General features: G+C 46.5%; 1 protein-coding gene across 1 annotated transcript in view; it reads left to right on the top strand.

Moving 5' to 3' along the window:
• The window catches only part of LOC105822640 (integrin beta-3-like), a 55,583-nt gene that overhangs the window by 6,024 nt on the left and 34,002 nt on the right, over positions 1–15,557 (top strand). Inside the window, exon 2 of the mRNA XM_012659657.1 lies at positions 9,300–9,385. Coding sequence (XP_012515111.1) covers positions 9,300–9,385 — 86 coding nt within the window. The remainder of the gene's footprint in view (positions 1–9,299; positions 9,386–15,557) is intronic.

Genomic DNA, 15,557 nt, shown 5'->3' with positions numbered 1-15,557 from the left:
TTATTGACCATAGTCACCATGTTGTACAGTAGATCTCTTGAACTTATTCCTCCTAACTGAAGTTTCATATCCTTTGGCCAGCATCTCCCCATCCACCCCAGATCCCAAAGTTTATTCTTGTGTTCCTGCTGAGCTTTGGGGTTCCAAGAGGTTTCGATACTGATGGTGCAGTTTGTAGAAGACTCTGGGGAGCATATATTTAAATAAATGCAAGTGTAGAAAGGGAGGCAGAACAGAGGACATTTAAAATTAGCTTTAGGAGAGTGGGTCAGTGAGTGAGTGAGTCAGTGAGTTGGTCAGGAAAATAAATAAATAAAAATAGCTTTAATTTTCTTTTAGCTTAAAAAAGTAATTCAGCTTGCTGTAAAAAAAAAAGAAGTCAGACAGCACAGAAATATAGTAATGTAGGAAGTACAAGTTCCTTGTAGTCTCGTCCTTAAAGATAACCACTGTTGACAGAGATTTTTTTTTCTATGTATATGTCAACATATGTAATTATTTATCATTATTGTTATTTCTCAAACAGGATCATCCACAATAGGATCATTGTCATTTAATAATATGCCCTAGGCATCTTTTTATGTCAGTTTGTGGCTTTCCATTATTTATCTCAAGAGCTATAATTCTAGTCAGAAGACATACTGTTATGTAGCTGTATCAGAATTTACATGACCAATTCCCTGTTGGCAGACATTGGGGTCATTCCTAATTATTTGCTACTACAAATAAAGCTACAGGGGATATCCTTATTCATTTACTATGCACTTTTGTTCAAGTGTTTCTACACACTAAATTTCTTGAACTAAAGTTGCTGGGTCAAAGGGCATGACTATTTTAAATTTAAATTTTAATAGTTGTTGCCAATTTGTCCTCTAAATGGTTGAACCAATTTGCCTTCCTACCAAGATGGGCTGCCACACTCACAACACATGAGCTGGGGGAGGGAGGCAGCAGAACTGGACAGCTGGATGCCAGGGAGGTCACCAGCAGGGCACCGTTGGGCTGGTCCTCCAATGGAGCTTGGTACAGGCCTGCCTCTTCCATACTGAATGAGTCAGATGGGAGGTGGGGTTGGTGTGCATAAAATTTTCCAGAACTTTGAGATGCAGCATTTGAGTTAAATACTAGTTAGGCCACTAGGAAGAAATGGTGACTTGTGCATTGTTTCAGGGGTGTTGGGTCCTGGGATGCTGAGCCTCCTAGAGTATTAATCGCCCTGATGATGCTCGCTGGCTGGAAGAGTAGATACTTCCAGGTCTGGCAGCACCTTGAAGATCATTAGTTGGACACCGTTCGTTTTACAGAAAAGCAAATAAGGAGTTCCTAAGAGGTGAAGTGACTTGCCCAAGGTCACACAACTAGCTTAGTGGCACTGGTGGGGTCTAGCCCTGTGGACTCCTGTCTCCCAGCCAGAGTGATTTCTTTACTATATTGTATCAGAGACAAAGGGCCCTCTCACATCTGGTGGAGGGGAGGGGCATGGGCATTCCTGGTGTAGGAAGTGACTAGGCGAAGGTGAGGGGGACGGAAATGAACATTTATAGAGCATTCGCTATAGATGGTTCTTTAATGTACATTATGTCATTTAATCCTAACTACTTGGGAGCATGGGGGAAAGTAAGCAGCTGTTTGGGGTTTCTAGTGCATGGCTGACGTGGCTGGGTTCAACCTGTTAAATTCTAGGGAGCAGTTATAAATTCTTGAATAGGGCTGTGACATAGAGTCAAAGAGGCACTGGGCCTTAGAGTACAAGAGATGAAGGGGTGTGCCTGAGGCCATATGGCCAGCGGAATGGCAAGGGGGCTTTGGCCTTGAGGTCTCCTGCCAATGTGCATACTTCCCCTACCACGGTGTCCGTTGGTTTACTGTCCCTGCCTCACCAAGTTTCCCAGGGGCTGGGTTAATGGGCTTTATGCAGTCTTCAGCACATGGCTACCTAGTTAACCCAGTTGGAGAAGATAACCAGACAAGATCTGGCTCCATTTATAAGGCAGGTCCTACTGGCCGAGGGGTCAGTGAAAGGGTACGTCCAGTGGTTGAAACATTTGAGCTTGGTCCAAAGAGGATCCACTTGCTCAGGCCAAAATCCTTCCTGTCTTTTCCTTCTGAACAAAGTTCTCTGAAAAAGAATTTGGATGAAAGAGACTTTATTCCAGTGAACAGTTTGCAAACCTGGGAGGAGCAACCTTCCTTGGGTATAAAACGAAGGTGCATTCCAGAGAACAAAGGGAGTTCAGGGTTTTATAGTGAAAAGTTCTGCCCAGGTTCCCAATCAGGTTCATTTATACCAATTAGAGATTCAAACTCACTTGGTTCCGATTAGTTGATACAGCTGAGCTGTGATTGGTCAAGGCAGCTGAGCCAATTGATTGGTTCAGGTGGGCTCTGGACCAAAGTCGAACACAGGTGCAGGTTTTCAGGAACTCAGAGTACGCGTGTGACCTCTAGTCAGCAAACGGCTGTTTGGCTGTATTTAACATTTAGGTCCAGTTAGCCGTATCTTGAAGGATCGACTCTTTCGGGTTCACATTTGTTCACACCTTCATGCCCCACATACCATCCATTAGCAAGTCTTTGGAATAAATCTAGAGTCTGACCACATCACCCACACTGCTACCATCCAAATCCAAACCGCTGCCATCTGTTGCCTGGATTATTTTAATAAGTGCCTAATTGGTCTCTCTCCCTCTTGCTTCCCTCCTGTCTGTCCTCCACTCAGCGGCCAGAATTGTGGTTTTTTGCTCACCTCTGCTCAAATTCCTCTAGTGGCTTCCTACCATGTGGAGAATGGAAATCCCATTCCCTACCGTGGCTACAGCTTTCTAGTGTTCTGGTCCCTAACTGCTTCTCCAGCCTCTGTGCCTCTCTTCTCTTCCTTCCTCTCTCTCCTACTATTTCTCTAACAGGCTGAGGTCCATCCAGCTCTCATCTTGGGTTCTTTCTGGAATGTTTGTGCCCTAGATCTTCCGATGATTCACTCCAAAACATCATTTTGAAATGTCAGCTCTGCAGATTTTTCCTGACCATGTTCACTAAAGGAGACTCCTTTTCCTCATTGCTTGCTATTCCTTTATCCTGCTTTATTTTCTTACAGCATTTGCCACTGTTTGAAATTGTGCTTTTTTGTTGTGTATGTTTTTGTTATCATCTTGCTCACTAAAATTTAAATTTCACAGGAGTAAAGGCTTTGTTTAGTTCAACAATATGTCTCCAGTGCCTAGGAGAGTGCCTGGCACAGGCAGATGCTCAATGAGCGTTTGTTGAGTAAATGAACAAATGAATGAATGCTGGCACCATTGATATCTATTGGTAGGAAAGTATAAAGCTAAAATGACTGCTTTCCAACCTTATCCACATGTGGATGAAACATAGCACAATTTTCATTCCAGGCTGGCATTTTTTTAGTCGTGCAAAATATTTCAGGACAATGTTCCTCAAAATCATGTCATAAAAACTGTGGAAATGCAAATTCATTTTTATTAGTTTTTTAGGGCTTCTGTAACAAAGTACCACAAACTGGGTGGCTTAAAACAACAGAAGTTTATTCTTATTTATTTATTTTTTTTGGTATGGGTCTTGCTATGTTGCCCAGGCTGGTCTCCAAAGTGATCCTCCTGCTTCAACCTCCCAAGTATCGGGGATTACAGACACACAGCAGCATACCCAGCTCAGAGATTTATTCTTGCTAGAGGGTAGAAAACTTGAAATCAAGGCATCAGCAGGGCCACGCTCCCTCTGAGGCTCTGGGAAGAACCCTTCCTTGCCTCTTCTAGCTTCTGGTGGTGGCTGACCCTTCTTGGTGTTCCTTAACTTCCAGCTGCATCACTCCAATCTCTGCCTCTGTCACCACATGGCATTCTCTCTGTCTTCATGTGATGTTTTCCTCTTCTTATAAGGACCTAAGTCATACTGGATTAGGGCCCACTCTAATGACCTCATCTTGATTACATCTGCAAAGACCCTATTTCCATGTAAGATCATAATCACAGGTACTGGGGGTTAGGACTTCAACATATCGTTTTTAGGGACACAAGTCAATCTGTAACACATTTTAATATTGGTGGAGGCAAATTATATTCAAATGCTTTCCTTTGTTAAATACCATATGTAATTGGCTCTGATACACTTTTAAAATCTCTGCAATCAGCATATATCCTACATCCATAGTCTTAGATTTGATGAAATACAGTAGCTTGGATTTGCTACTGCTTAGGGCAATGCTTGCCGGAGCTTTTTGCTCAGAACACAGAGGTGTGTGTTATCTTGAACTCCACCTTCTTGTTCCCTTACCCTTCCTTGGGTTACTTAGCTGCTGCTATGTTTAAGGAAGAAACAAAAGTAAAATAAACTTTCTTAGAAACTCGCTCTAGAGAAACCACTTGCACATACATAGGGCAGTTAGCATGAGATGTTTTTTTCTTCAGTGAGTCACTCAGCCAGGTGACTACAATGGAAGATCAGGCACCATCTGAGTCACCCGTTGTCCCCATGGACCTAATTGGGAAGTGATCGGTCAAAGGTCAGTAGCCGGGCAGGGGACCCAGGCTGGAACTCCTCTCTGGCAGACAGTAAGAGAGATGTTCATAGTGTTTGCAGTACGAATCATCCTCCCTTCCCGTTAAACACCTCTCACTCTGACTTAGCCTTCTCCTAAAGTCCCGTGGACTCATTAGGGTGGCCTATGCCTACATTCTGACATCCTGTCTCATTGGACAACATGTCCTCAAAATAGCCCCCGTTGACGCATTATGACTTCCACGGGTTCCAACTCCCTTCCTTGTTTCCTTTTTTTTCTCTGTTTTTCCCACCCTTTGTCTTTCTTTCTTCTGGTTCTGTGATTCAAGCTGATGTGCCAAACCACAGCCTTCTATGTCTACTTTCCAGGCAAACATCTTGGCTGGCCTTGTTTATCTTTTCTCATTGGCCTTTGCTTCTTGGCCATCGTTCCTACATTGGATTTTTGAACACTAATATTCCTAACTCCATTTAGAGGCCAGATCTGACAATTGATCATTCTTCCCCAGCCTGATACTTTCTGGCTCTGCGCTCCCCCCACCCCACTTCCAGTTCAGGGCATGCTTAGCTTTGTGTCTAGCGTCCTGTAGAATGGTGTCTTCAAGGGAAAAAAAAAAAAAAAAAGTAAAACATTCACCTGCCCTAAACACCTTGAGACTCAGGATAGAAACAGTAACCATAAAAACAACTGGCAACTGTAGCAGCAGCTGCCCATAGATGGAGGACTTCCTGTGCATCAGCTGTTGTGCTCAAAGTTTTCAGGGATTGGTTCATTTCAACTTTACAACCACCCTGTGAGGATCAGGGCCAATTCACTTTGTTTCCTGGCTCTGGCTAACAAACTGTCAGAGGAAACTGTCAGAGTTGTTCATTCTTTTGGTGACATCCTGGTGAAGATCCCCACTTCTGCAGGGCTGAGTCTGGGCCCCAGAGGCTGAGCAGGAACATAAGCGTTGTGAATGACTAGGAACAGAGGCCCAAACTCCTTCCACATGTTCAGGAGGGAGGGGCGGCCTGGGAGCAACAGCTCACTGAATCCGCCTGGGCCCAGTGCAGGGAATTCTGATGAGTCAGTCACTTTTAACCACTGCATTCCAGGGAGCCTGTGCTGGTAGCAGGACTTGGTTGGGGGTATCATGGGTGCGGGGGATCATCGGTTCTCATGAAATCAGCCTGTGATTCATTAAAAAGAGGGGATGAGGGGAACTGGATAACCATGACTCCCCAGGCATGACTTTCGAAAGGACAAATCCTGACAGCCCATTTCATCCTCTGGGGTCAGGGACTTCCATTCACTTGGGAGGGGCTTGCTGTTATTTATTTTGTGTCTGGCAGGGCTTTCTATTGTGGCTACAAGGCAAGGACTCATAAGGAAATGCTAATTTGAGAATGAATGGATGGTTAAGTGGGTAGACTGGGAAAAGTCTTTAAAAAGAATTTGACAGTGCCCCTTCCTCCCACGGTCCTTGTCCCTCTTCTGACTCTTCCTGAGAGCTCCTGATGCCTCTCTCCTGGTGAAAATCGACACCATTTATGTCCAGAATTATCCCCCTGGATGCCAATTCCCAAGGAAATTCCAAAAAGGAAGGGAGATATCTATTAAGAAAATAGTTCAGGCTCCTCTCAGAACTCTGTGATGGGGCAATAAAGAGATACTGTGCTCACATCTGCCTGGGGGGAGAGCAATTATAAGGCTAAGAGACGGCCAGCCAATCCTTGGAGGGAGAGGCCTTGGGTTGCATTGTTTGTTATGAACATTCACGTGTTCTGAATCTGGTGGTTACATTTCTTCCGTTACAGACATTGCGTGGCTCGGGACTGCCCCACCTCAGAGGTGACCTTGATGCTTTAGGGCCAGGCCTGCAACCAACATCGTAATTCCCATTCCATAGTCCTCACGTTCACACGCTGAAGTTGTAAAGAGGGTGGAGCCCCAGAGGTTACTTCTGGGCTTATAGTGGCCTCCTACTTGTAGAATTTTTTAGAGTTGGACAAGGCCTTTGAAGTTAGACAGACTCAAGGCTCTGAGGAAACCTGGGGCTTCCAGGAGGTACTTCAAGGATTCCACACATAATCGAGTGTTTTTGGGAGAAAAATGAAAGTTTAAATTGTCTGAGGAACCATTGCAATGCATTTACATGTTCTATATTGGAATTCTATGCATAATTTTGAGAAATGAGCTCAGTTGCTTAAAAAAACAAAACAAAACAAAACCTGATCTAGTCCACTACCATTCGCTTTGCTCTAATACATATTTACTGAGCATCTTCTTTAGACAACAACTGGAGCTGGGCTGGCAGGCCCGAGCAGGCCTCCAGGAACTTAAAATCTATTGGGTGGCAGTGTTGTTAAGGCAGATAAAGAAGTAGTTACAATATTGTAGGAATATTAGGATTGAAGAAACTGAGGCAAAGAGGAGTTAAAGACTCACCCAAGGCCAGCTATTAGTGGGTGGCTCAATTAGGACCACAGTCTACCGATTTCTACTGATTGTGTGTGTATTCATTCTGTTAGACCTTCCTGCCCCGTAGGGAGGCTCTGAAATGGATACTGTCGAAGTATGATTTTCAAAGAGTTAAAAGTATGATTCCCATAACAAACATAAAATGAACATGTGTCAGAGATTTTATTCATCTTAATTAATGAGGAGCCAGTAAGATGTTAGGACTAGTTCGAAAGAGAGTTATAGTTGGTTAGTCAAAGGAATGCTTGAATGAATTATCTAATAGATTCAAAACTGGTTAATGCCTGTTCTACAAGGCAATAGACCTTAACCTTTGTGGGTTACCTTTTCTACCAGACAGAAATCATTGGCATTGTTGTTGCATAAGAATCACAAGCATTGTTTTCATTAAGAATCATTTCCATTGCTATTGGTTTTCTACAAGTTATCCTCTACTCTTACAGAGTTGTAAAATATCCTAACGAGTACAAGTTGAACCAAGGTACACATTCCTAGAAAATCAGATAGTCTATAAGCATGGTGGGTCCACTAGTCAACACCCTGCATTACATTGAAGCTACACCCAGTATTACCTTTGCTTGTTACGGCAGACCGGGAATAGACCGACACACACACAGAAATATTGGCAAAAAACAGGTTTATACGCCAGCAGGCTCAGATGGGGATTTTTCCCTCCAAATTCTGAGCACCAGACAAAGAGCACTGCAGTCATTTATACACTCTGCTTAAGGGGGAGGGGCACGGTTACAACAGGGTTAACTTTAGTGAGGCAGAGTCCTAAGCTACTTTACAGCCTGGTACACTAATTGCTACAGGTGATTTATGAGGGGAAAGGTCCCAGGGGAGGAGGAGCCTCAGGTAAGGAATGCAAAGGACAAAGCCCGGTAGTGGAATTTTCCACTTTAGTGGAATTTTTCAATTTTTCACTTCATTTCCACATTTTATATAATTTTTCTTAGCAATATTCTGTGTGTGTGTGTGTGTGTGTGTGTGTGTGTGTGTGTGTGTGAGTGTATACACCATTTTCTGAGTATGTTTTTGTCCAGGTGTTTGGAGGGAGGGCATTCAGTCACATTATAATAAGATGGACTAAGACACTTAGTGAGAATTTTGGGGGACACTGGGAAAACATCCCAATGGTCAGGATGATTTCTCCAAAAATAGATTTGCAGGTCTCACAGGCTGGGGACAAATGGGCCCCTTTAGAATACTGCATAAAAGAACTGTCAGGATGCTGGAGCATGAGGAGGAATGGATCTCCCATGTTCTGCCCCTTGCATTGGAAAAGGCTCCCTGAGGCACTGTGGGAAGAAGGGTTTACCCGGCTGAGGTAGGAAAGCTGAGCTGGGGAAGCAGAGAACACAGTGGCTTCTGTCCAAGCAGAGCCTGGGTTTGGCCTCCCCGCTGAGCTTCTCAGGGCTATTTTGGTTCCCCTGGTTGTCCCTGCTTCTCCCCGCAGCCTTTTCTCTGCCCTTTGACAGTATGGGGACTGTTCGCATTTGAACGACACTGTATAGCATGCCAAGTGCCTCCCTTTAACTCATTGAAGTCTTGCACAAATCCTGTGAGATAGATATTGTCATTTCATGCAGCTTAGGTGAGTTGCCTAAGATCATGCCACAGATAGTTAAGAAGAGCATTCAGAATTCAACCACAGGCCTTCCAACCCCCAAATTCCACGTTCTTCCAGTTTCTATCCGTCAGCCTTTTCTAACATTTCTGCCGTTCCTCCTGCAGCATTTTATGCTTGGATTCCAAGATATATGAATTGGGAAGCTTGGGAAGACTTCAGAAGATGTGCTTCCCCTAGCAGGCCAGAGGAACACTGCCGCTGAGGTCACCCCGCCCTCTCCGCACGGACCACATTTAATCTATGTGTTGATGTCAGTGCCTCTGGGCCTTGCAGCCCCTGTGTAGTGGCTGTGAATGTCACTAGAATAATTGAAGAGAGGACATATTGCCACCTTTCTGGGCCTCAGATTTTTATTTGCACAATAGTGCAGGTGTCAAGCCAGTAGTTAATTAAAGCCTTTCCGTCAGTTATCGGACACTTGGGTTCATGGCTTAGCCTTGCCCCATCACTTGCTATCACTGTGGCCCCCTTAATTGAGGGCGGTGATGAGTTTCACCCAATCTTCCTCATTCTCCTGCCTCCTTACCAGTAGCCTGCGTTTGTAAATATCTGTGGTATGGTTAGAGTGTAGTTGTGTGCACCTGAGCGCCCAGCACCTGGGCGCTGGGGAAAGTTGGGAAGGATAGGGCAGGCCAGTACCTTCACTGAGCCAAGTCAGGTGCTAATGCCTTTGTCTCTCTCTTGCAGGGCCCAACATCTGTAGCACACGAGGTGTGAGCTCCTGCCAACAGTGTCTGGCTGCGAGTCCCGTGTGTGCCTGGTGCTCAGATGAGGTAAGGAGCAGACACCCCACCTTGTTTCTTCCCAGACTTAGCTGCTTTTGAGTAAGAACAGACCCATGAGGTTATCCCCTTCCTCTTAAATACACAAGCCCCTTGTCCCTTCTGAGCAAAACTAGGATGAATCCTTTCCACTGGTGGATGGTGACGAGCTGTCATGGGGATGTTTCTGGGAAGATCATCCTGAGTCTACCGCGCAGCCTCCAGCCCTTGCCAGTTTCGTTGGGCCTCCCGGTCTCAACGTAACTCCTGCCACCCCTTACCGCACTACATTTGGTTTTGTCGGGGTGGAACATCCCGGGGAAGCAGGGCCTTAGGTCTCGAAAGGAGAGGCAGCACAGGTGTGGATATGGAGTGCGTGCTGGTTACTTTTTCCTAGAATTTTAAAAAGGCAGATAGAAGAGGAATCTTGCATTTGTGTGTGGGGACATTTAGTCAGAGAATCCTTTCTCTTCCCTTCTCTCTGATGACTGGGCCCCCTGGCTTTGCCCTTTCCTCTCTCTTTCTCTTCTTTCCCTCCTTCCTCCCCTCTCCCAGGTGTCAATGAAGGAAGGAGCTGGGCCACTTGGTGAGGATGGGAGGGTGACAGGAAAGGGTCAGCTGTGTCTAGGCAGAGAGTTTGTTGTGTCTGGGGCCCCAGGGAATGGGAGTGTCTGAGGCAATGGCTGTGTTTGTGGCTGGGACAGAAATTTGGAGCTGTGAGGATGGTGGGGGTGGGGCGAAGGTGGCTGGAGAGATTCCCAGTGATTACTGTCTGAGGCTGAGTCATGGCCATCCATGGCAGGTGGTTACCTGAGCTCCTGGGCTGGCTGCTTCTCGGCTACCTGAGGTGTCCTGCCTGTCACACAGCAAGTCCCTGCCCTCTACAGTTTTATGATCGTTTCAACCCGGCCCCTCATTCTCTCTGTCTGCTTATCTGAGTTTCCTAAAAAGGCAACCTTCCTGGCAGCCTGGGGGAGGAGAGGGAGCTGGGAGGTTGTGTTTAGCGCTGGCCAGGAGGGCTGCCAGAACAGCAGAGGCCGGCTTAACACGCGGCTTTGGCCTCTGTGCTGTTCCGCACGAGAACTGCTTCCAGAGGCAGCTGCCCAACATCTGGGCCACATTGACTTCATTTAGCAAATGAAACATTCCCTGGGGCAGGGGGTGGGGGTTGAGGGCAGATGGATGAGTCCCTTTCTCCCCCAAACCCCCACCTGCAGGTTCTCCTCCCCTTGTGGGCTGAACTGGCTGCTCAAGTTTGTGGTGTAGCCCCCTCCCTTCTCATCTGCCCTATCCTCCTTCCTTTGGCCGCCATTATGATGTTATTAAGCTTCTTTCACAGGGAAGTTGCAATTCTGCAGCTGAATCCTGGAAGAAGGGAGAGCTGAATGGGGAGGGTGCCTGGTTTGGCTTGGATGGCCTGACACCTACTAGAGCGGAGGGCAGCCAGGGCAGAAACCCTAGTGTCACTCAGAGGGTGCTTCCCCGCCTCCTTCCCTAGCTCAGAGAGTCTGGGGCAAAAGGAAACATTCTTGAAGAGTCTGTCCTGTTCCCCCTTCCCCCTGCTGTTCTTCACCCCTCTTGATCTTCCGTGTAGCTGAGATGGGCTGAGATCTGACCAGACAAAGCTCCTAGGTCACGTGTCCAGATTTCTGCCACACAGATGTAGAATATTTATGGGTGACTGGTGAATCTTGTTCCCAGGGGTAGGTCAGGGAAGGGCAAAGGGAAGGGCAAAGGGTAGGATCAGAGCATGAGGTAGGACCAGCCTAGGAATGGAGGTTAGAGTCGGTGAGGAAATGGGTGCAGCCAGGACTAAAGAAAACTAATGAAGGGAGGTAGAAAGTCCATGAGACATTTGCTGGGAGAATGGCACAGGAACATGAACGTAGTGATAACTAGCCAGGCACGGTGGCTCACGCCTCTCATCCCAGCACTTTGGGAGACTGAGGCAGGAGGATCACTTGAGCCCAGAAGTTCCAGAAAAGCCTGGGCAATGTAGTGAGACCTTGTCTCTACAAAAGATTAAAAAAAAAATTAGCCGGGTGTGGTGGTGCACTCCTGTAGTCCCAGCTACTTGAGAGGCTGAGGCAGAAAGATCCCCTGAACCCAGGAGTTTGAGGTTGCAGTGAGCTATGATCAGGCCACTGCATTCTAGCCTGGGCAACAGAGTGAGACCCCATCTCTAAAAAAAAAAAAAAAAAATAGTAGCAGCCAAAGGTTTAGTGAATGAGCACAACTATCTCTAAGCAAGAGGAAGGAGGGGAGAGGAGGGAGGGCAGAGGAGCCCAGCGTGGGCAAAATGTGTCTACCAGGGAGGGAGGTGGGAATCCCGGACTGTACATAGCTGCTGTTCTTTTCCTGAAGGAAGCCGGGCTTCCCCTGCACAGGCCAACTGTAACTGCTAAAAGCACTTTGGCTATTGACTTAAAAAAACCAAAGGTCAGCTATCTAGTCCATTTTGCATGTAATTTGGCACATAATCAAACCCTGGAGAGCCCTGTGTACTTCTTTGTCCCCTGCCTTGGCAGTTCCAGGCAAGCTGGCAGTGCCTGGAAAAACAACTGGTTGGGCTCAGCTTTCCCTTGGTCCTAGAGGACAGCAGCTCTTGGGTGTGTATAGCGAGTGCTTGGCTGGGTAATGGGAAAACATAGCCAATGTGGATGAGCACGGAGTTTTGGGCCCATCTGCGTGGGGTGTGTTCTTGGAGGGTTGGATACTGACACAGGTTGGAGTGGCGTGCAGTCTCTGGTCTGTAAATCTAGCCAAGACGCCAGCTAAATACAGAGATTGAACTTGTGGTCTTGGTTCCAGTGGCACCATGCTGGAGTCTAGAACCTTCCAAACTCATCTGGTGGTGAGAATCGCCTGGGCTTCTTGTTGGAAATAAAGTCTCCAAGGATGGACCCTGGATCTATTGCATCAGAATGGGTTGTTATGATAGCAAGTTTGACAAACATTGCAAGCAAAGAGAAGGCCCGTTGGAGTTCAGGTGGGTGGAGATGAAGTTAAGGTTGCCAGATAAATACAGAACATCGGCTGGAGCCTGTAGACCCAGCTACTCAGGAGACTGAGGCAAGAGGATCCTTTGAGCCCAGGAATTGGAGGCTGTAGTGCATTATGATTGTGCCTGTGAATAGCCACTGTACTTCAGCCTGGGCAACACAGTAGGACACCCTGTCTCTAAAAAATTAAAAGATAAAAATAAAAAAATCTAAACTACAGAACATCTAGATATATTTGAATTAAATAAAACATAATTTTTAGTATAAGTGTATCCCAAATCTTTGCTAAATTTGGCAACCATAAAGTGAAGGGAAATATTAGAAATTATTATTATTATTTTTTTTTTGAGACAAAGTTTGCTCTGTCACCTGGGTTAGAATGCTGTAGCGCCAGCCTAGCTCACAGCAACCTCAAACTCCTGGGCTCAAGCGATCCTCCTGCCTCAGCCTCCCAGAGTGCTAGGATTACAGGCGTGAGCCACCGTACTGGTCTAGAAATTCTTATATAAGCCTGAGTACTCATTGGAAGGTAGACCAGCTCCCTCTTAGCCTGATAGTCAAGGGTGGAAAAGGAAGAAGGGGTTTGAGTCTAGCAAAGTAGAGGAAGACTCCAGTAGAATTTCCTTCTCATTTTCTTCTCTACAGCTGCAGGGGAAGGGTATAGGCCAGTATTTATATTTCTTTTTAGTCACTAACATAATTTCATTCTCACTTCTGCAGTGCAGTGGGGTGATCATAGCTCAGGGGATCTCCAGCCTCAGCCTCTTGGGTAGCTAGTACTACAGGTGCTGGAACTAATTTTTAAAAATTTTTGTAGGTGCCTGGCTAATTTTTTTATTTTTTTATTTTTTGTAGAGACAGAGTCTTACTGTTGCCCAGGCTGGTCTCAAACTGCTGGAGTCAAGGGATCCTCCCACTTCAGCCTCCCAAAGTGTGGGATTACAGGCATGAGCCGCTGCGCTCAGCCTCTACTTCTTTTTAATTTAGAAGATAAATGTCCATCTTCAGAGTTTTGCTCCAACTTATTGTAAAAAAAAAAAGTATAATATCAAGAGTACTCCTCTCTTTGTAAACAATGAAATATGAATAGCAACAACCGTAGACTAAAATGCTTTCCTTTTCCTGTCATCCTTCCTTCTGTCCCCTCAATACTTCTCTCTCCGCACGTTCAGGTGATTTCTTGTCCTCACAGGATGAGTCATTCAGGACAACAACGTTAATTTGTTTAGATTGGAGATGTTTTGGTGGCACTGTGGGATTAAAAAAAAAAGTACTAGGGCATATTGACCCTTGCTCTTTAAGAAAAGAGTATGCAATAATAGTAGTAATCATGGTAATTGTAGAATAGAGTCACCTTACATTTGCATTTATTTGTTTATACCACATCCAGAAAAATTTCAGTATATTCGACTCACATTGAGATTTTTCTATTTTGAAAGCATGTGACACTCATAATCTTATTTTATCCCCTGACCAACCCTGAGAGATAGGCAGGATAATGATAGGTAACCATGCTGTACTTTCCCAGTTTCTAAAATGGGGTTAATGGAGATGGCACTGAGAGCATGTGCCAGTCTCCCAGGAGAGGGAGGTAATTCGCAAGTTCGCACAGCCGGGCCGGAACCTCCCACCTCTGTGCTCAGGACCTTCCCCCGGTCTTGGCTATTTTTACCTTTTTTATGTAACATCCGGTTTCACTGGGGACTGGACCTTTAATAGCCACCCCTGCCCCCACCTTTCTCTCTGAGTAACCTGGAAACCTTCCTTCTACCTTTTCAGCCTGGGTTATTATTAATAAGAAGGGGAGTGTTGCCCAAGTGAGTTGAGGTCACTGCCTTGGTGCCCCCTGGGACAGGCGGCGCTCAGCTGATGAGCAAGCCTGTTAAGTTCCTGACCTCTGATGTCGCTGACCACAAAAGGAGGGAGGGAGGCAGTTTTTGTTTTTCAATGTTTAATTTTTCTAAGGAAACTCATAACAAACCATAAGGCCTGTCAGCAAGTCTTAGAACTTCAAATCCTCTCCTGATTAGGACTGCCGTGGGAGAAGCTGGGAGTCAGGAAACCCCCCTCTAAAATACACCCTCCCTTTGCTGATGCAGCCAGAAGACCACCATGGCCTTGCTGTTTTCATTCAGCCGCCCGGTCTCCCCTGGCTCTGAGCATCTGTCTCTGCCCTGGGAAGGATCAGCTCCTCTCTGCGTCTTGGTCTATCCAATCATTGCCTTGTTTGGAAGGTTTTCTCCCTGGGGCTTTGTGGGCAGCTGCAATCAGCGATGGGGGTTGGGGGTTTTTTGAGCAAGAAAGAGGCTGCTTTCTGAGGGACAAAGAGTGGGAGAGGTGGGCAGGGACAACAAGAGGAGTCTGGGCACGAAACCTGAAGTGCCCACGAGTTTTCCCCGTGGCCATTCTGTCCTCGCCAGAGCTGGGTGCCAGGGAGGAGATGTTCATCTTCCTCAAAGTGGTGGAGGGTCTGTGATGTCCCTGTTGGAGTGTTTGCCACCAGGAAGGTTAAGCCTTACTCACTGGTTCCCATTGCTGAGGCCATTTCTCTGCCTGCATACCTGTGAGGCCGAGACAGGAGGAAGGAAGCTGCTTGCTTCCAGAAGCTCTTCTCGTTTTCTGCCTGGGCCGGGGAGGTCCCCATGCCAGTGGTGTTGCTCCTGTTCCCATCCACGTGGGGAAGCCCTTCCGCCTATCAGAGCGGGACTGGGCTGAGGAAGGAGACAGACTTCGAGCCTTGGTAAGGGTTTGGGCTAGAGAGGTTTTGGGTATGAATGGCTCCCTGTGGCCCAGTCCCTCTCCTGGTATTATGGCCACCGGCTCACATGAGGGGTCTGGGGAGGTAGGACGTTGTCCATCCATCTCCACACCTCTCACGTCCCTACCTTGCGTTCTGCTCGCTACCTGGGGCACTGTCCGTGTTGGCTCTTCCTGGGACCATCCCCTTCCACACTCCTGCTCTTAGTCTTGGCTCTCGCTCAGCAGAATGTAATAACACTTATTTTATGAGGATAATTAGTCAGACAATCTAGTTGACACTCAATGCTGTTGTTTCCTAGCTCTGCAATTTGGGCAAGTTCCGTAACTTCTTCACGCCTAGGGGTCCTTACCTGTAAGATTGGGTTGCTCCTTGGTGAAGGCGCCAAGCCTCAGGTTCCTCACGTGGGAAATAGCGATAGTTT

The sequence above is a fragment of the Propithecus coquereli genome, unplaced genomic scaffold, assembly GCF_000956105.1.
Source record: "Propithecus coquereli isolate 6110/MARCELLA unplaced genomic scaffold, Pcoq_1.0 Scaffold119, whole genome shotgun sequence".
NCBI lineage: Eukaryota > Metazoa > Chordata > Mammalia > Primates > Indriidae > Propithecus > Propithecus coquereli.
The sequence above is the reverse complement of the archived record's forward strand: the minus strand, read 5'-3'. Positions and strand labels throughout refer to the sequence as shown.